Source organism: Syngnathus leptorhynchus, chromosome 11, assembly GCF_054491065.1.
Source record: "Syngnathus leptorhynchus isolate UIUO chromosome 11, UIUO_Slep, whole genome shotgun sequence".
Taxonomy (NCBI): Eukaryota; Metazoa; Chordata; class Actinopteri; order Syngnathiformes; family Syngnathidae; genus Syngnathus; species Syngnathus leptorhynchus.
This window is the reverse complement of record NC_141205.1, coordinates 9,701,009-9,722,426: the sequence shown is the minus strand read 5'-3', so window position 1 is coordinate 9,722,426 and position 21,418 is coordinate 9,701,009. Positions and strand designations below refer to the sequence as shown.

The 21,418-nt window shown below is 41.8% G+C and overlaps 2 protein-coding genes across 4 annotated transcripts in view; one reads left to right on the top strand and one right to left on the bottom strand.

The window, feature by feature from the left end:
• errfi1a (ERBB receptor feedback inhibitor 1a) overlaps window positions 1–14,415 on the top strand; it is a 35,568-nt gene extending 21,153 nt beyond the window's left edge. For 2 of the 3 annotated variants that reach the window (XM_085924375.1, XM_085924374.1), the window contains exons 3-6: window positions 8,390–8,593; window positions 8,689–8,771; window positions 9,406–10,104; window positions 10,494–14,415. In XM_085924375.1, coding sequence (XP_085780501.1) covers window positions 8,390–8,593; window positions 8,689–8,771; window positions 9,406–10,104; window positions 10,494–10,894 — 1,387 coding nt within the window. In that variant the 3' untranslated portion in view covers window positions 10,895–14,415. Of the gene's footprint in view, window positions 1–4,694; window positions 4,855–8,389; window positions 8,594–8,688; window positions 8,772–9,405; window positions 10,105–10,493 lie in introns of those variants that run through there. The other variant, XM_085924376.1, reaches the window with a different exon arrangement.
• Window positions 14,416–15,244: 829 nt separating this feature from the next.
• On the bottom strand, window positions 15,245–21,285 carry LOC147049424 (uncharacterized). The gene is made up of 12 exons (XM_085923879.1): window positions 21,204–21,285; window positions 18,507–20,771; window positions 18,231–18,346; window positions 18,080–18,144; window positions 17,926–18,010; window positions 17,661–17,713; window positions 17,387–17,589; window positions 17,154–17,319; window positions 16,139–16,306; window positions 15,975–16,036; window positions 15,453–15,514; window positions 15,245–15,345 (listed from the first exon to the last, which is right to left on the bottom strand). Exons 1-11 carry the CDS (start codon window positions 21,283–21,285, stop codon window positions 15,462–15,464), a joined length of 3,318 nt encoding a protein of 1,105 aa, XP_085780005.1. The 3' UTR covers window positions 15,245–15,345; window positions 15,453–15,461.
• Between the last annotated feature and the right edge of the window lie 133 nt (window positions 21,286–21,418).

Below are 21,418 nucleotides of genomic sequence, written 5' to 3'. Positions count from 1 at the left end.
CTTGTGACAAACGGTGTAAGTTTTGCGTGATATCTTAACCGAGTTGATGTGACTTCCCAAGCATGTTTGATCAGTTTACAAATTGTGCAGGTGTTCAAACTTGTATGTATGGCAGCCCTGTACATTTTGCTGCAAAGTCATTATTTTACTGATTTATCATGTGCATCAGTGCATTGCCTCAAGGCTTTAGCAGCTCTCAAATTCCATTGTCGGAGTTAAGGATTGGGTCGCTTAATACCACCCACGCTTGGTTGCCTCAATGGACCGGCACATTTGGTCTCAAATGTATGCATCTGCACAGCTTGTTTTCTTGTAAGATGGAAAACAGCCACTGGACCTCATCTTGTGCTCCGTGATGTGGATCGTTTCAGTCTGGAGGAATTAATGCTCCCGCCACAAGTAGCCTGGTTTACTCTACCGAGGCCCAAAGCTCATGTTAGAATGGAACAAAAAAGCACTCTGACACGGCACCATAGACCGACCCAAATGATTCAGCCTCCGTCATGCAGAAAATGTGGAAACAAGACGTATCCAGCTGACGGAGTGCAGCCCCATCTGTGGACCATCCATCTTTACACGTTTTCCTGCCCTCTTGATTCGCCACGAGAGAAATCGGTAATTTCATAACCCTGAGCCATCCCAAATGGTTGTGATGCTGATTTCCTTACTGCACATCTGAAATCTTTATCAGTTCCTCAAAGGGAGTTCTGGTCTCTGATGTACGAATTTCACTTCACCCTTGGGAAATGGAGGGAGGATTGAGCTCCCTCTGCCTACGGATTGATCGATTTTAGGTAAACTTTCTGCTTTGTAGGCAACATCAAGAGCACCGGAAGTCTGCGATAGTCGTTGGCTAAGTTCCAGAAACTCCTGTTTTGGCTGTTTGAAACACAGTTCAGGGAGTACATCTGTTCACGGTCCTCTTCAGGACTGCCTAATCGCTCAAAGATGTTCACGGCACTGCTTACTATGAGCGGTGGGAAAAAATGTGCCGGAAACAAGGCATATTTGGAGTCGCTTTCCAGCTGCATTTAATCCAGCAACAGCTGGAGAGTTCGGAGAACGGCGTGACGTCCTCCTTCACACCACAGCTGTCATTTTCACAGCTTTTCCCCAGACGTCAGACACCGTAGGGAGGGTGTGCGGTTTTAGCGTGACTGCGAATGGAATCTTACGTTCCCATGCTCTTTTAGTTTGACCACACCATCCCGACGTAAACTCACTCCAACATAACGATTACTAACAACATTTTAATTCATAAGACATTGCCCGCCAGTATGTCTTGGAGACAAAACACACCCTGTCGTCATTAGCAAGGCGGACTGGCTCGGGCCAACACTGTAACCACTTAGCATAACAATGCGGCGACATGATGCAATGATGAGTTGTATCAGACCTCTGTTTGTATTGCTCTCCAGAATAGAAAATTCTTGTCTTGTCCAACAATTTACAACCTGATCTCTGCATTTCCCATCAGCATTTGCAAATAAAGGAAGTGACTAAGAAGTGAAGTATTTCAAGGAACTCGCTAACAAGTGCGCTTTAACAAGGTTTACGCTTAGGTGAGTGATGAAAGCCCTCGTCTGTGATTGGTTACTATGGAAGGCAATGTGTGTCTGTGGGAAGTTCCGAGACAAAACCACAGAGCGGTAATGGACTGGGATGTGTCATCGGCTTTGAAACGCACACCTGCAACTCTTGCTGGCATAGAGCAACTACTGTATGAGCGATGACAAGACATGAGTTCAATGAAATGTATGGCACACTCACACTGTGATCAGGCAAGATGATATTCATCACGCTGATGAGTGATTTTATTCAGTAATTATCTGGAAAAATGCGGATCTACTCACCTTTCGAGCACACTTCATTTGCACACAGTGCAGAGTTCATGGCAAGGACATCACTGCATGTTTTACTGTGTGTAATTTTACAGTTGTTAGAACATTGCCTGAGTATTTAATTAAGATTTATATGGTGAGATTTCCATTGTCCAGAAACGTGCATCGCCGTTAAATCGTCAAATGAGGTCGGAAAAAAGGAAGTGAGCTGATTCCAGAATTGCACTGCATCGATGCTGAGTCCACACTATGATTGAGTTTTTTTTTTTTTTTTTGTCAATAAAGCCACAACAAGTAGCAACCAGACACATGCTGCTCGATAAGCTCTCAAGCTTGACGTCACCTTCCAAGCCTCCTGCTCGTGTTTGTATCTACTTGGACTTTGGCCGCTGGATGAATATGCATGCAATTTAATAACTTCAGCAGGCTGGGGCAATCAATGCTCTGACCTCCATGGTGAAGAAATCATTTACGCTGATGAGCCAAGTAGGCACCACCCTTCCACACTGTAGTGCTTGCTACATTTGTGTTGGAATGCCACAAAGGGGAATTCCTTCCTGTGCGCCATGGAAAGGAAACAAACTAAAAAGGTGACCTTTTTGAAGTGAAGGAGGCTATGTGTGAGTCACAATTATGAAGAAGCTCCTCAAGCGTTCCTTCGTGTGCCATCTCGCTCTCCCTCCCTGTCTCGCTTTATAAGGTGCTTCCTGTGAGCGATTACATCATGACGCAGGCTAGTCGGGGGAGCTGAAAAACCAGCGGCAAAATGACATACTACTTGATTACTTGTGCAGAAAAATGTTGCGATATATATATGTGTAAAATATAAATCAATATAAAATAAAATAATATAAAATATAGAATAAAATACAAAAGATGAAAAATAGCATTATATATATATATATATATATATATATATATATATATATATATATATATATACAATGCTATATTTCATCTTTTATATCTTAGTTTTTTTTATATATATTTTTGGGATAAATTATTTTATTTTATGGCCTTTGGGGTTTAGGGGCCCCCAGGTTCCCAAGCTGTCAAGCATTTACAAACTTAGACAGAAGAACACTGTGTTCTCTCAATGCGCACACACACCTTTGCTTTGGGCCGCTATTGATTTAACACATGAGGTGATTGTCGCTATTGTTTAGATGTGTTTGAATAGTCTGCGTGTCACAACGCTGGTTTGTTTAGCCTGGTTTGGAAAGAGTGACATAGTTAATAAACCACCGCTGCACTGCTAAGCAGGCTGCACGACTGTAAACTGACATTATGGGAGTGTTGCATGTGACCACAACATTAGGTACACCTGCACAAGCTAAAGATAGCAGTTGAACAATCTGTCTTTATCTTGAAAACCTTTATTGACTGTAGAGGTAATATTTTAACATGGTAACTGTTATACAAGTGATATCTGTTTTTTAAAAAAAGTATAAATGATCCAAATTAATCACAGATTTTACGCTGAGATTGCGAGATGATGATGTTGTGTAAAGTGCAGTTTTTCGTTATTTTGAATTGACTAGCACTGATTGACGATAGGGAGATTCGGCTCTCAGCTTCAGGGGCCCAAATTTGTACTTTTTAAAAACATTCAAGAATAGTTTGTATCTTAATATTTATTTAGGGCCAGTAGCAAACTGGATCAGCTCGAGAAAAAGGGGTTAGGGCAATCAGATGAGCTGTGCTGCAAAACAATGTCGGCTTTGTGCAACTGGCAGCACTTTGCATGTGTGCTCTGTGCAGGTACAATAAGTGTGTGTTCTTGTGCTTGTTTTCATTGCAGCAAAGCCGTGTTGGAGGGAAACGTTAGGCATCACATGCAAAGCATGCTCTTAGTAGAGGAACATTTTGAAATGTATAGACACAAATGGGCCTGTTATATGAGCAAATCATATGCGTCATTGGGTGAATATCGTGTCAAAATGTAAAAAAAATGCCCTTTTCCCTCCCTTTCTCTGCGGATGCCATTCTGAAATACCACACTGAATGAACAGACAGTTTATTTCAGGTACCTTCACCATTTTGCAAAACCGACACGAAGGTTAATATCAGACATGACGCTGACCTCATCTATCACATTTCACGACGCTCCGTGACTGGCTAAAAGCCAAAGGCAGATAATTGCTGGATCAGTGTGTAAAACATGGTATCATTGGCACTGCCCATCATTTCGCACATCCTCCATGAACCAGGAAGTCATAATAGCTCTATGCTTGACTGAGTGCCATTCTAGTTACAAGTAGTTATTACAACATTTATTTGAAGGTGGCACCTATCAGTAATTATTGTATGAAGATAAAAGATAGTAGAACTAATGCTGTTTTTTGGAAAAAAAAGATATAATATATATAATACATATCATATAATCACATTAATATAACTCATAATCTAAGCCCGGTGGTCCTGTTGTGCTGGTTTTTATGAGTAAACAAAAATAAAATATTTATTATCCTTTGTGTATTGTATAAAGTGAGATTATTTATTGATCAATATGTGAATTTACCTTCCTAGTTTATATTTTGGTCTATTTTAGTCTAGTGCGCTATTTAAATATAAACGCATCAGATGTTATTCACTCAGAACTTCATTTTTTTCCCCTCCTCCCAAGTAATTATTTGGAGGGCTACTTTTTTTTCCTGCTTGCTTCCTAATATTCTCAAGTAATTTGGCGCCCTGGCTGTGAGCGCAAAAGGAATATATAAAAAGGACGTGTGCGCCTTTAAGGGCGAGCGTGCGACAGTGGGGAGGGCCAGGGCGTCTCTCGACTGGAACTCCTGCCTTACAGCCTATAAGACGTCCGCTCGCTCCCATTCAACACTTTATCCAAAAGTGTCACATTGTGCAAGGGTGGGGGGTGGGAAGCGTCTGCTGCTTCCCGATGTTAACTCCAATATACATTGCAAACAAACCGGAACCGTTTTAAGAGTCTTGAAAAGGATTTTTATTGGAGCGTTACCCCCGAAAAAAAGGCGCTTCTTTGGAGGAGTTTTTCTTGGTGAGTGCTGCAGTATAAGTCGTGTGAAGTGCGTGCGACTTTGTTTGTGTCACCATGTTTTTGTGAGTGTGTGTTTTGATGCATCTTATTGGGGGTTCACGTGAATACCCTTTATTTAGATTTTATCATATTTATTTATTGCTATTAGAATTTTGGGACTGATCGGTGACAAGAGCGTCTGTCCAAATCACAATAACAAACAGCCTTAAAATAATCCCATAATAATATAACAAGAGATGCATAAAGCATAGTATGCTGTTGTTAACATAACACTTGACTGGTTTATTTGAATATTTATGCTACTTAAATCTTGCTGCAAGCATCCCTATGATATTTTATTAGGATTTAATTTCAATGACTTGCGCATCTTCATTGCGCGTGCGTGCGTGTGGCTAAATGATAGAAACGTGTGCGTGTAGGCGTGTCGAGTGGCATGACTCAACCCAGCTGCTAGAGGGCTTTTAACCACGATTGTCTCAATCCGGTAAAGCGAGGGGGCGTGCGCTATTGTGTGCTTGCCGCACAGGTAAAGCGGGTATGGTTGCTCGGAAACCGCTGCAGGGGTGTCGTGCAGCGGGGGCGGCAACTCCTTCTCTCTTTCTATGTCTCTCGCTCTCTTTCTGCAAGGCAAGAGCGCACCTGAATTTCTGTCACATTACCCAAAGAGGGTTTTCACCATCTTTTGGGGGGTATGGAACATGTTGCTGGGGTGGTTCTACCAAATCATGTGCTTTTTGTATCTGTGACATTTGTCTTTTAGAACTTGGGAGTACACCTGTTCATTTGAAGTCAGAACAGGTACCTCCAAGTACTCCTACTTACAGGGTGTCTCCGGTTTACAACGCTCTTCCGTTTTCCTAATATGGCTTGACTACACTAACGTTGTAAAGTTTTAAAGAAAGTCAATTGATACACGTAAAACATTTGTAGACCACAAAAACAGTAAATACAGCAGTAACTGCAGCATGATGACGTATTCTTACATCGCTGCACAAACTAGTTCACTGTGTGCGGTTTATAACTTCATTGCCATTTCTTGAGAACAAAATGTATTATACTGATCCAAGACCCAAGCCAAAAAGCTGTAGGAAGTAAAAATTCTCATACCTGATCAATCACGGTTGCATGATTTTAAATAGATTGAAACCCACGGACTCATCCAAGGATGGTAGCCTATACTGCTATTTCTTTTTGTTGCCGCAGCGGTACTACTCTTTTTCACGAGAACGGATTTGCAATCATCGTACAATGTCATTAAAACCTCTCATTCATTCATTCATTCATTCATTCATTTTCTGAACCGCTTAGTCCCCACGGGGGTCGCGGGCGTGCTGGAGCCTATCCCAGCCGTCATCGGGCAGTAGGCGGGGGACACCCTGAACTGGTTGCCAACCAATCGCAGGGCACACAGAGACGAACAACCATTCGCACTCGCACTCACACCTAGGGACAATTTGGAGTGCTCAATCGGCCTATCAAGCATGTTTTTGGGATGTGGGAGGAAACCGGAGTGCCCGGAGAAAACCCACGCGGACACGGGGCGAACATGCAAACTCCACACAGGGAGGGCCGGAGGTGGAATCGAACCCGCACCCTCCTAACTGTGAGGCGGACGTGCTACCCACCCTCCAATTCAATGAGTGTCAAATATGCAGATCGGGTTTTCTTCTCCATGGTTACCATGACGAATCAAGGTATCAGTGCTCAATCGATGATGGCTTTTTGTACTGGCCGTGCATGCGCTTAACTCGGAGTTGATTGACCCACTTCATATCAGCTGTTCTGGAACTGGATACATAGTTTCCTCATCTCTGTTTGAATTCAACCTCGAGCTCATGATTAGTCTCAGAGTTTGCTGAACCATCTACCTGGAATAGTTTCTTTACCTTGTATGCCTTTGGCCTGTGAAAAAGGTTCCTTGACCTTATGAAGTGGAATGTTTGCATTGCAGTAGCGTACAGTTGGCTACCGTTCAACGGGGTAGTACATTATACTTTTGACATAAACACACAAATGGATAATTGTAAAGACTCCTTCTTGCCCATGTACATCTTTCGCCTTACGGGGGAATACATTAGAGTCCATTACCCGACCATCATGTATTAGGGTGGGCTGTACCAAGAAAGGCACCATTTGGGTGCCATTCCTTGACTGTGGTCTTGTTTGGCATTGGAAAAGCTATTTTGGACAACATTAGCCTGAACATTTAGTCCATTTCAAGAGCAGGTTGTTCCTGACCGTTATCAATTTAGCTTCAGAAAAAGATATCTGGAAAAATCGAAGAGTTTCCACAACAAGGTATAGTCGGGCAGATTCTACCCATAGTGACACACATGGACTCATTTCTAAGAGTCTGAAATGCCGTCAGCCACAAGAAAGGAAACCTATGAATCAAATCTTACGTGGAACAATATGGAAAGGAATAAATTCAGAAACCCCAATAGATTCCATATAGCCCTTTTTGTTGGCTTGATGATCTGAAGTAGTTCTGCACACTGCATGGCCACGTGCGGTTTGTTTTAATCCCACTGCCTGTAAGTGCTCCGGTGGTTGAGTGCCAGGATGAACTGTCTTTGCACCTGTTGCAAGAGGAAGCACAAGCCCCTGGGGTTCATTATCAAGGATCATATTGCTTCCCGTCCCCCTCGGCCCGCTGAACGTAGTCAACAAACCCGGGGGCAGCCAGGGGTGGATGGCAACGGTATGCCTGGTTGGTGCTGTTTGGCTCTGACCGATGCCCCCGTGCTTCCTGTTGTTTTAGGGCTTTGTTTCCTAGCAGCTGTCATTGCTGTGCATAAATATGTCTCACAGGAGACAAGGAATGAGTTTTTACACAGGGGTGGAGGGGCGGCGTTAGTATTCTCACTCATCACACCGACATTATGTGGAGGATTGCTCATCTGTGACACTTCACGTGATGCCACATCCACAAAAAGCCATCTGCTGCTTTCTGTGCTATTTTTTCTCCCGATTGTGAAATCCTAAACAGGTTAATCCGGTCAAATCGCATCTGGATTTTGGCCTCCGGTGTATTTCTGACCCCAGTAAACGGCAAGGGGACAAAATCGATACGCCGCTTGGGTCTCCTTTTCCTGCTGAATATTGTAGACATAGTTTACTCAGGCTTGACACATACTTGACATGACACAAACATTCAGGTCATTTGACATGAGGAGTTGTTGCAACATCAGGTGGCGTTCTGGTAACAGGAGCGGCCCCTTCCTCTCTGCACTTCAGGCCCGGCCGGATTGCAGCAACGGAAGCTGCTTTTAAAATGCTCTCTCCAGTTATTAGAGGCAGGGATAGTTCCAGAAAACTCGAGTCTATTACTCAACAGCTACGGCAGTCGTGGAACGTTTCAACAAATTCTGACTGAAGGTTGTTTTTCTCGAGTCAACTCGTATACCAACTACCCTGGTCGACGTGACTCAATATTTCCGAACATGTCTTTCCTGCTCTCGAGTGCACCTGTTTTTTTTACATTTAGGTTTAATTCTTTCCTCTATGTTTTGTGTATTTCGGGGTCCTGTCGCAGGTACAAGAGTGGCAGCCAGCCGGACCGACGATCCGAGTGTTTCCTGGCTTTGATGCGACCCGAGTGTGCCTGGAGCATGTCCACAGTGGGCCTGACTGCCCAGGAGACATCTTTTCCCGTACAACACCCCTTCCTGCGGGGAAGCTACTATCACAGCATGGCTGGATCAAAAGCATCGTGGAGCTTTACCCACGACATAGACAAGTGAGTGCTCCGTGACATTCTTACAGATGACGGACAGACGGACGGAATGTTGCGTAGTTGAAGAGTGTGGTAGTAATCGCTTTTATCCTTGACAGCTTCTACTTCACTATGAAATCTGCACACCCAGATCACAGCTCTCATGGCCAGCACAAGAGTCCGCCATTGCTAAGCTATGAAAGTAAGAGTCGTCCTTTGTCATTGGCTTCCATTCTGCCCTCTGTAACACAAATGTTTCTTTGCTTTTTATACTGTCATTGGCTCATCATACTTGTTTTTGGGAGTATTGCCAACATTGAAATTGACTGGGTACAATAATAGACACAACTGCAGAATATAATGAGATCTAATACAAGAGCTATGTTAGAAACAAGGGTAAGATTGCCCACAGTTATCAGAAAGGCAGCCGTTCAACAATGGGATCATTATGATTGTGGTTGTAAGTTTGCTTTTGATATTTTGATGAGCTTATTTAGTGACATGATTGGTTCGAAACACTTTGAGGAATGCAACCAACCACAACCACAATGATTAAAGAGATTTGTTTTGTGTGCAGTGAAGAACGTGGGTCAGAGAAGTTATTTTCATACCCCGTTTGGTATGTTTCCAACAAGATCTAAACACAAGCTCATGTTTCCATTTGAATGTCTTTCCCATACATTCACTGAAATTTGGATTAGTCGGTGAGATAGCGGGCCACGGTTCGAGTTGTCACATACTCATGTTTTTTGCTTTTGGGTTATATAAATGTGATTGTCTTGTCTGTCCGTTTCCATGACTACCATCCTAATGTGTCATTGTTGTTGTTCTGCAAGGACATAATTACAATTCCAGCACCCTGAAATTACCTCCCAAGAAGTCGCGGCCTTCCCATCTCTCCCTGTCCTGCAGTGCCGAACCATCCTCGCCAAGTCCAGCCAATGAGGACCAGGTGGACCCCTCATTCCAGCGGCTCTCCGTGAACGAGTGCAGCAGTCTGCCGCAGACTCCGGACAGGTGCTCTAAGCCTCTCCCGCCCATCCCGCTGCATAGCGACAGCTCATCGGAGCAGGCCATGGACAACGAGGTGGAGTTCTTCACCAGCACGGACGAGAGTTGCTGCTTGGTGTCTCATCAGTGTTCCAAACCCTCTTCCTTTCGGACTGGACTTCCCAGTCGGAGAAGCCTCAGGGACTACGGACAGATTAACCACGCATACTATGACGGGCCTTTAGGACCGCAAAGCCCAAGGCAACCTCAAACTCAACAGCTTCCCGTGCATCCCCCGCAACAAAAGGATGTGCAGGAACTTCGGCGCCAGGAATTACCGGCGAGCTGCCAACGGCAGCGGGACAAAACTCAAAGGAGACTACATCGTTCTCTCTCACTCAATCATTCACCTGGTGGATCCTTAAACAAGTCTTGCTTACTGCGCCTCAATCCCGCCACCTTCAACACGGATCACAGAACAGACGTTCCGCCGCCGATCCCACCACGGACAAGCAAAACGGCAGATCCCACACATTGTCAAAGAGGTATGAATTTAATACTTTAATTTTATATCAAAAACATGACGATGATTGTGGTTGCAGGTTTGCTTTTAATTTATTGGTTACTTTACAAATGATTTGATTGGGTCGAAACACCTCAAGGAATGCGAACGACAACCGCAGTTAATCCTGTTCAAATGTTGATGAGTGACGTTGCTAGACTCAAACTTTTAATGTAATTTATTTGGTCTTGGGGTAAGGGGATGATTTTCCGTCCGTCCATCCATCCATCCATTTCTTTACCAGGATCTTTTCTTATTTGTGTTGGGGAGGAGTGAGGTTTAGTCTGGGTTGTTCGTGGAAGTTACTGCCGAACAGATTGTTGCATCTGAAACTTACTTATTCAATCAAGACCTTTGTGTTCTTTCTGTCAGACACCCGCCGCTGGTCAGCAGAGGTCTCGTACAGTGACAAGGACAAACCACCAAAGCTGCCCCCAAGGGACCCCCTGTCCTTGGGCAGCCCCCGCACCCCGAGCCCCCGGAGCCTCCCAACATACACCAACAACGTGATGCCCACCACCCGAAGCTTTGCACCGGACCCCAATTACGTCAGTCGGAATTTACGCAGACAAAACAGCGAGGGCTCACCTTGCATCCTACCTATTGTGGACAAGGAGGGGAAAAAGGCCAGCGCCACTCATTACTACCTTCTGCCTCACCGGCCGACCCTTGTGGACTCCAGGTCCGTGGAAGAATTCCTGCAGTCCTTAGACAGCCCGGACTCGGACTGCGACTGCCACACCCGGCGGAAAGCACCCGTGAATCTAGTTTGAGGTTCCTCGTCGTGCTCCAAACTGCTGCTTTTAGTTTAGAACCCGCCAGGTATTGAAGGACACAGGGTATTCGCGCACTGTATCCAGTTACTGCTAACGCGACTCATCATGGGTTGCATTCAACAACGTTGAAAGATTTTACAGTCCGGAAGGTGCAAGCGGGCCTTGAACCACCTCACTTTCAGTGTTTTGTGTCTGGATGGTTGACTGTGATGTGTTGGGGCTTTAATAAAATGTAAATGCTGCTTTTTATCTCAACTGGGACAAAAGGTCAGTCATGACACTTGCTAGGGATGGGCATACTAGTGAATAGGTTAAATCAATTAGGTCTTGAAGCAAGTGAGGCAAAAAAAGGAGTGCACTAATTTGCAGCAAACAGCAGAGACTCTGTTGATTCGGTCTCACTTGGTTTTGCTGAAGTTGAGCACAAACTACTCAGAGTGTTCTCAAAACCTTTGTAAGCACCGCAAGTATCATCGGAATGACGAACATTGAATGCAGTAGTGTAGAAGGTGTTCGTCATGTCTAAAGAAAATCTTTGACTGTAAGCCACCATAACATAATGCACAGTTTTAACATTAAATTCGTGTTTAAATATTAAGGAAAAGAAAACAATTTTAAAATATTTGACACATTGTACCTAAATGTTCTCAACAGTGAAAAAAATGAATTGCTCCTAAAAGTTAAATACTATACAACTGAACTGTACTTAACAAATGTTCTGGACTAAAAGTTTAAGCCACTGTAACTTTATGCACTGTTTGAACATTTAAATCAGTGATTCATTTGAATGCCACTAGGAAGAGCCTGGAAAATCACTGAAGAGATGAGATAAGACTTAGCGTGGAAAGGGAGTTCAGAACGTTTGCCATTTGTGGGGAAAACTACATATTCGCCCACTGTCGCCCAAGAAAAATCAGCCCATCCCTAATATCAGTTATTTTAGGGTCAAATGAAGGATTTTAGCACTCGAGTATCTACTGTATGTGAGGGTATGATTATTATTGTTTTTGTTCATGTCTTTGTTGTTTTCCCCAACTTGTTCGTAGCTTAATGAAAGTCAAGTGCAGCTTCTGTAGCCTCAAACAGACGTATTAGATCTGTAACAGAACTCAGCATGGTTCGTCTGACACTGTTTTTTTTCCCCCCTCAACCAAGCAAATGTATTTTGACATAATCGTATGTGCCATTTCATGTCGAAAATGGTTCTCGTGAGCATCAGGCGTTAAAACTTCACACCACCCTGTTCCGCCATGCTGCTGGCGTACATCATTTACAGTAGCTATAAAAAGTCTACACACCCCTGTCCAAATGCTAGGTTTATGTAATGTAAAAAAAAAAAGAGAGGGATGAATCATTTCAAAATGGGAGTCAGCTACCATTTTAAATGGCTCTGTTTAACCCCGTATAAATGTTTTTTTTTAGGCCTTACCTGACATTTTGTTGCTTTCTAGTAAAGGTTTGAACGTTTCCATGCTAACATTGACTGCTATTATAACTCCCTTCACCTTGACGAAGGACCAGTTCTAAGAAATGATTTATCTTTGTTTCTTTAAAGTTGAAATATGAATGGGGGTGTTTAGATTTTTGATATCAACTACACATTGGCTCCTTTATGGTTCTGATACTACCTCCAAAAGGCAAAAGAAAATTGTCCCAGGTGACTCCATCCACCCATTCCATGGACAGAAAAATCCCGGCCGGTGTCTATCGTCCCTTGAGTGTCGTTTGCGTGGGTGTTTTTTCTCTGACCGTACTTGTTACTGCATTTAATTGTTTTTATTTTTGGCATTTGGAGGTTGCACAGAGAGCGTCGGCCTAAAGCTGGACATACACTGTAAAATAAAGGCACATGCAACAAAGATTAAAGAAGCTCATTGCTGTGTTCTTAGCATTAGCATCTTTAGCATTAGCATTCCTAGCCCAATTATGGCGCAAAATGCCTTTTCTCGATGGTTTTGACAGTCGGCAACTGTTTAAAAGCACTCTACTGACACCCACAGGCGTTAAATGAACCCTTCAATCGTTTGTTTTGATGTTCTCTCATTGGCAATTAAGAGTCAAAGTTGCAATTTTAAACTATTGCTTTATACAGTGTATGCCCAGCTTTAGTGAATGTATTCTTAATGAAATTATTTTTTTTTCTATATATATATATTTAATGGTCAAGCTGTGAGTCATTGTTTGGAACACATTTGCTACCTCCCTCGATACGAATCCTCCATTTCACATTGTCTGTTATTTTGGGGGGTTTTGAGCTTTTTTCAAAGGAGTATTAGGGCCACGCGGAAAAGAAAATAGGACATGAAAAGTAGTAAAGTATTAATGTTCCAAATAAATTCCTATTTAGTTCAAATGAAGTTTAATACAGTGAGAATAAAGTGTATTTTTTCAGAAAGTTTTTCCAGATTTGTTGGGAACAAACATCAAAATATTAATAAAAAAAAAGCCAAATTCTCATTCTTATATTATGATTTTAATTTCATTTTTGTATGATAACATTTTATCCATAAAAAACACATTGGAAGAAATGGAACTCATATTTTTTTGCTCCCCCCAAAAAGGACTACCTTTTCACAAATATGTTTGTGACTTTCTTTCTCGACCCCCCCCCTCACAAATCCCGACCGTATTCTCAAAATTCTGTAATACGATTATCTTTTACCCCCCCAGAGTTTTAAGTTTTTGTCCCTAAAGTAGGACTTTTTTTTTTCTTCAAATCATATTTTATTGTCATGACGATTTTTTTCCTCCATTCTATTGTCACCCTAATACTCCTTGGTAAACCAAAACGACAGATGTATGGGGTTAATTGTTTGCATGCGAGCGAAGTGAGGAGGACCTCTGTGAAAATGGAGATGTCTTAAATGCAAGAGGACGAGTGTTCAGGGTTTACCTCCAGCATGTGGACACAGTCTTTCCTGTTCTGCTCATGCATTCCTGCCTGACATGATTGCAGTGGGTGTGGCCTGAGAGTCTTTGGCTGCTGGCAGCCGACGGAGAGGAAAAAAAAAAAAAGAGAGAAATATATACAATATAGACTTCATGAACTTATTTTTTTCATTGTTCTTCCATTACCCAATGGACACTTGAGGATGATATTGTAAATGTAGCACACGTATCAAAGAATACAGAGTTCACTTTGGGGGAAAATAGCTAACTAAGGTCAACCGGTTATTGAAGTACGTATACATGTATATTTTTTGTTTATTTTATTTCTGCTCACAAACAATGTTGCTTGGACTTCAAAAGTCACCCCCAGCCCTCTGAGAAAAGAAATGTTTACATCATACACTGGTACTATTTAATCTTGAAAGGTATTCAAATGTCTTATTAGGATAAAAAGAAAAAAAAAAGAAAAGAAAACCCCAACAACTGAAGACTAAATAACTTCTCTGCTGTGGTGAGGACATGCACTGGGAGAGTTCAGTATGCTGTGTACAGTATTTAACGATTCCATTTGTCTATAATACATAGTTGTTTTTTTCAAAGCAAAGCAAAATAAACTTATTTATATGAAATGTTTTCAGTTTGCTTGGCCTGCACTGTTACACACACAGTCACACACACAGAGACACACACACACAGACACACACACACACACACACACACACACACACACACACACACACACACACACACACACACACACACACACACACACCCTTCTGTGCCTTATTTTGACTGGCCTCCATCCAGCGAGTGACTTACAAAGGTTGACTGACAGGTGTATGACAGCGTTGTCATCCACTCCCTGGTTCATGCCCCACCGGATGCACTCACACGCCCACACGTGCAAAAATAATTTAAAAAAATGCCTTCAATGTGAAATAGAGAAATTATGTCATCGGTTTTAGGACTAAATTAGTTTAGGACCTTTATTGGCTTTCATTTAGTGGCCCCAGGATATATATATGTACAGCTACACAATTAAAAATTATCATACATGTAATTCTCAATTTGAACGTGCATGAGGGCAGGTAATTTGTCCCTCAATTATGTCGATGTGGGTTGGACACAGTTAATATTTAACGACGTAACACTGCAAACTGCAGCTGCTTGGTTAATCATTTTTCCTTTCAGGTCAGGAGAGAAAAAAAAATCATGTGCAGATTCATGAGCAAAAAAAAAATGCCTCTCATTGTTGGGTGTACAGAACACTGACAATCATGTTGACCTAGGACGGGTTTTGAAATACAGTCAGGAAAAAAAAAGGATTTTAATTTTGTGAAGAAAATGTAATTTTATTTTGATAATCTTGAGATTTTTTTTATCAATTTATAAGCAACTGTATATGAGTAAGAAAAAACATGCATTGAAAAAAGTCAATACAAATGAATATAATCTTAAATCATAAATGAAATACATATAACATATCCATTGACTGTATCAGTATCACTTTGTCGTCATCTGGGGCTGGCGTTTACTACCTCAGGACTTCTTGTTGTTACCTACAGACACAAAAAAAAAAAGCACGTTGAATTCAGGATTATTGAATGTGACATTTTTGCGAGCCTTAAGTTATTTAATCTAACAGAACCAAGAAAGCTTTACTTGCATTTGTCTATCAATACTCTCTAAATGCCGTGTACAGACCCGGCAGTCCCAAATTGTGACGTCCTGCACACAAACCAAATAACATTTGCATTTAAAATCAGTCATATCATTTAATATTGATGGCAATTTATGTCACAAATTCAAACCACGCCCCCTGGTGGCTGTAATTACCACAGTGAGGCTATCAAAGCCATTTGAGGCAAGGAATTACTTGAATATCTATTCATGAACATCATCTATTCATGTTCTTTTTCCGCATTTTGATTTTAAGAAAATTGTAGCAATTTTACAAGAACATTTTTAGATAACTTTTCATGACAAGAAGAAACAAACTGAAAGGTTACAAGAATAAACTTGGCATGTTATGTGAATAACATCAAAATGTTTTACACCGTTTGCATTTTGATGATAATAAAGTTGTATTTTTCTTTTACCAAAAAAGTGTCATTTTATGGGACTAAAGTCGAAAAAATAAAGCTTAAAAAATGTATAAAGTAGATGAGATGAGAAAAGTTCAATTTACCAGTGTTTGTGAAGTCAAAGTAGTCTTCTTCAAAATCTATAAATCCTCCATCAGTCCTTTCCCTGAAAACACAATGACATCATTTTTGGCCAATAACTCTCCCCTCATCCCTTACTGGATCTTTATGGACTAAACTGAAATATTATTTTGTGATCCTGACTCACCACTTCCCAGATCTCCCCTTTTTGACCAGGAAGACAGCCAAAATGACAATCATGATGATCAGCAGGGCCGCTGCCAGTGATCCGAATAGAGCTCCATAGAAGCCCGGACCCCAGCGTGAGCGGTCACATCGTTGGCCGTAATACTGTCTTATGCTTGATCCGTCGCATCTAAAGGAAAAACAAGCAAACGTGTGCATTCTAATCCATATGAACGTGTGGCACCTGCTGGATAAGGGTGAGGCTTTTGTTCCTTCTTTTCTTAAAAAATGTGGTTGAATAAAGTCCATAAAATAGTAGACAAATAACTGAACGACTGCTTCAATTAGAATTGAAGTTACTATCTGAATTGATGCATCAAATGGCATCTAATGGCATTTTTTTAAGTGGATGATTAATTGGGCATGGTGTCACATGACAGAGGCCACCATCTTGGGTAGGGCGATTATTTGTTGAAGAGAGATAATCGAGGCATGGCGTCAGTTAGAATTTGAGTGAGGTGAGTTGTTCATTTATTTAGGTGGACAAAACAAGAGGTAATTAAGTGAGGCACGGAGTGGCATGTAGGCCGCTTTGTTTAACTTGACAAGCACTAGGCAAGCCAAGGGATAGATGGTATCAATTATAGCAGGCGTGGGCAAACTTTTGTGCTCAGGTGTTACATTTGGTTTTTAAAACGGATAAATAGGCCAGGGCATTTGTAAATCATGTGAAAAATATGATTTATTATTCTTGTTTAATAATAATAATAATAATCCATTTCTTCAAAATATTATCATTGGCATTAATTTAAATGACCAATCGTGCAATACGATGCATAACAAAATGCAAATATTTTCATACTCTATTTAATAAATACACATTTTTTAAAAATACAATATATCCACAAAAATACAGTAAATAATGAATGATAGGCAAACAAATATAGAAGTGGTTGATGGCCTGGATAAAACTATAGTGGGTCATACTTTGCCACGCCTCTCTGGTTAGTGCAGGTGTACCTATGAAAGGCTTTTACCTGCACACGGCCCCTTTGTGAAGATCATTGTGACATTTGCCGTGTCCACTGCAGTAGTCCGGCATCTTAGTGCAGGGTGCAACGCACCGCCATTGACCCTCAATCACCTCAGCAGTGTAATTAGCAAACCCGGAGCAGTTGACAAAGGACTGAATATCTGTGATATCTGATTGTCGACAAAAAAATTAAATAATTATTTGAGCTGCAAGAGCAACAAATGAGGTTGGATTTACCGTTAATCTGGGGTGTTGGGGAGACGACGTCCTTGAAGAGCACGCTGGCGTTACCAAAGGCTTGAGAGATTTGCTGGATGTTGTCGCTGTCCCTCAGAATTTGTGTCAAAGTGTCATCGAGCTGAGTGTTGAGCCAATTTATCTGTGTAGCGTTATTCTGATAGGCGTACTGAGCTTGGCTTGTAGCCAAAACACTTGTCGACCTACGACAGGGAAATGCATTGGCGCCAAATGAAGACGCTTGAGACAAAAACATGACGGCCAGGGTTTTCACCTATTATGACTCTGATCTACTCGAGGGTCGGCTTTCTTCAGCAGAGATCTCGACTACAGTAGAAAATACAAATTACTCATTGATGACAGACGTTTACAGCAGAGCCTTCAAAGCACAAACATGAGGCCTCTATTTAAGTTGCTATGCTAATTCAAGTTTATTCCTTCCAGTTTATTCAATATTTCCCTAATGAATTGTTCTAATCATTATTGTACGAAGAAAATCACACATTTATTTGAATTGACACAAATAAATAAATGTCTACCTTTTTAAGTAAGTCAGAAAACTGGATTTTTGGTTCGCTATTCAGAGAGCGCTCCATCCTCCTTGCTTCAATATCATTTCCCGGTCTATAAAGTAAAAATGAGAAAAAGCTTGAACTGAGCAAGTCATTTGAACAACTTGATCAGTAAACTTACAGTAGTTCGACAACTTGTACTTTTTTAAAAGCTTGGGGATCGGCTTTTTTGCACAGTGGTTCAAGCTGAAAAAGAAGATCTCAGAAATGTGAGGCTAACCACTATTCAACCATTCTGCACTTAGTTGATAAAAAACAAAACATAACTGTACCTTCTCCAGTAACGAATCGGTGAAATTTATTGACTCTGGTGAGCGCAAATCCTCTGAGAACGGGATCTTGATATCCAAAGTAATATTTACTTTTCGATCAGGTATTGCTGCTGTATCTGTGAGGTAAGGATAAAAAAAACTCTACAGTACATATGGATAAAAGAATTTGTACAATATAGACTAACATTTTGAAAAAATCCTTTTCCAGGTTTGATTAGCAATTGCACAACTCAAAGTATCACAGCGAACCATTCAGAAAGCTGAAGTCTTCCTTACCGATAGAAGGAGATGTGATGTTTGGTCCAAGGTTGCAGATATCTCCAAATATTCCCTCTTGGCAAACGCAGTGACATCGACCGAGTTCTGTACTGAATGTGCACTTGCCCATCAAGCACTGACAGTCCTCGTCTCTACACTGTGGAGCCGTGGAACTACTCGATGTGGGAGTGGACCTAGTGATGGTTAGAGATGTCATGATGGAATTCACTGCACTGGTCCCGGTATGTGAAATGGTGGATCGTGTCAAAGGGGTGACACTGGGAGAGGCTGGATGGGGTGTCTGCTTTGTGGATGTATCTGGGTGAGAGGTTGGAGTCTGGATACTGGAAGTAGAGACCACTGTGCTAGTTTTAAATGGTAGTGTTGACTGTGTTGATAAACTGATGATTCCTGGCGTAAGTGTGGCTGGTGTGGATGTACGATTGGGAGTGGTTGCTCGACTAGTGGAAGATGGACTGTTGCCAGTAGTTTGCATTGTTCTCGTGGTGGTGGCTGTTTCAGGAGTTGTGCTTGACTCTTGACTCTCTGAAGAGGTATGACTCGTGTGGGTGGTCACTGGTGGGATTGTGGAAGGCAAAGGTGAGGAACTGTCAGGATTTGTCGAAGTACTGAATGTTGCTGTAGACAGATTGTTGCCAGTAGTTTGCATTGTTCGCGTGGTGGTGGCTGTTTCCATTGTTGTGCTTGATTCTCGACTCTCTGAAGAGGTATGACTCGATTGCGTGGTCAGTGGTGGGATTGTGGAAGGCAAAGGTGAGGAAACGTCAGTATTTGTCGAAGTACTGGAGGTTACTGTAGATGGACTGTTGCCAGTAGTTTGCATTGTTCCCGTGGTGGTGGCTCTTTCAGGAGTTGTGCTTGACTCTTGACTCTCTGAAGAGGTCTGACTCGTGTGGGTGGTCACTGGTGGGATTGTGGAAGGCAAAGGTGAGGAAACGTCAGTATTTGTCGAAGTACTGGATGTTTCTGTAGATGGACTGTTGCCAGTAGTTTGCATTGTTCTCGTGGTGGTGGTGGTTGTTTCAGGAGTTGTGCTTGACTCTTGACTCTCTGAAGAGGTATGACTCGATTGCGTGGTCAGTGGTGGGATTGTGGAAGGCAAAGGTGAGGAAACGTCAGTATTTGTCGAAGTACTGGAGGTTACTGTAGATGGACTGTTGCCAGTAGTTTGCATTGTTCCCGTGGTGGTGGCTCTTTCAGGAGTTGTGCTTGACTCTTGACTCTCTGAAGAGGTCTGACTCGTGTGGGTGGTCACTGGTGGGATTGTGGAAGGCAAAGGTGAGGAAACGTCAGTATTTGTCGAAGTACTGGATGTTTCTGTAGATGGACTGTTGCCAGTAGTTTGCATTGTTCTCGTGGTGGTGGTGGCTGTTTCAGGAGTTGTGCTTGACTCTTGACTCTCTGAAGAGGTATGACTCGATTGCGTGGTCACTGGTGGGATTGTGGAAGGCAAAGGTGAGGAAACGTCAGTATTTGTCGAAGTACTGGAGGTTACTGTAGATGGACTGTTGCCAGTAGTTTGCATTGTTCTCGTGGTGGTGGCTGTTTCAGGAGTTGTGCTTGACTCTTGACTCTCTGAAGAGGTATGACTCATGTGGGTGGTCACTGGTGGGATTGTGGAAGGCAAAAGTGAGGAAATGTCAGTATTTGTTGACGTACTGAATGTAGACAAATTGTTGCCAGTAGTTTGCATTGTTCCTGTGGTGGTGGATGTTTCATGTGACCTGCTTGACTCTGTTGATTCAGTGGGCATGAATGTTGTAAACGATGCAGTCCATGGGAATAAAGTGGAAGAAAATCCACTCGTTGAACTTTCCTGACTGGTTTGTTTAGTTTGAGTTGACTTTGTGTACAAATTTGTTGTTTCCGATGTATACTTTGGTTCTGAAGACAAGTACGAACTTGTTGATGGTTCATTGCTGGTTGGAGAGGACTGAGTTGTTTTCAGATTCATTGAAGTTGTCCTATATTCAGATGAAGTTAGCTGTGTGGTGGATATCTCGATTGACGTGTGCCATTCTGTGGGAACGATGGCTGACACCGTTTGTGGCTCTGAAGAGGACAAGGACCTTGTACTTGTTGATCCCCGACTAGTTGATTCGGTGCTGCTCTCAGCAGGTGTGGATCCTTCAAATGTTGTTTCAGATGTGTGCTGTGGTTTTGAAGATCGATAAATAGTCGTTGCTGGTTCGGTGGAACCGAGAAAGGGTTGAGTTGTGTCTGTTTTAGATTCAGAAGAGATAAGACTCAACTGGGTGGTCACTGGAGCAAATGTGAAAGGCAAAGGTGAGGGAATTCTAGTACTTGTAGAAGAACAGTAAATAATTTATCTGGATATAAAATATGCCTGTTGCAACATAATACATCAACATTTTTCACAATCAATTTTTTATTTATATTTTATTTTAAATATTTGAAAAATACCAAAACTCGTTTTTTAAAAACTTTTTTCAAATTATCAACAAAGCATTAAACATTTATCTTTCATTTTTACAATTTTGTGACTTCATTTAATTTTGTCACTTTCCATTATGTACTATTTTTTTTATAACAAACTTGATTTGGACAATGAAAATAATTTTTCACTCTAAACTTATGATCTAGACAATTGTTAACAATATTATATGTCAGTGTTTCTTAAGTGGATAACAGACACAAATTGACATTATTTCATCGATAGAGGAAACGACTTACCTTGTTCTTCTGTGTTTATCACACTGAATGCAAACATCATCATGATGCCTGTCATAAAAACAGTGGAAATCCTCCTCCACATCTTCAGGCTCCCTTCTTGTCAAGTAAGTATCCAAAATATGAATCGTTTCATCATATTCACAAAGATGGGGAAAATATTAACAAGTTCCTACTTCCGCGATATATGATTCACCCTAGTTGAGTTTCAACCTGCT

Excerpts from the sequence above, each read along its gene's own strand:
- LOC147049424 (XM_085923879.1), bottom strand. The coding sequence starts at position 21,285 with ATGTGGAGGAGGATTTCCACTGTTTTTATGACAGGCATCATGATGATG. Across the intron at positions 17,590-17,660 it reads GTAGATCAGAGTCATAATAG|GTCGACAAGTGTTTTGGCTA; the intron begins GTGAAAACCCTG and ends TCCCTGTCGTAG. Across the intron at positions 16,037-16,138 it reads AAGGGGAGATCTGGGAAGTG|GGAAAGGACTGATGGAGGAT; the intron begins GTGAGTCAGGAT and ends TTGTGTTTTCAG.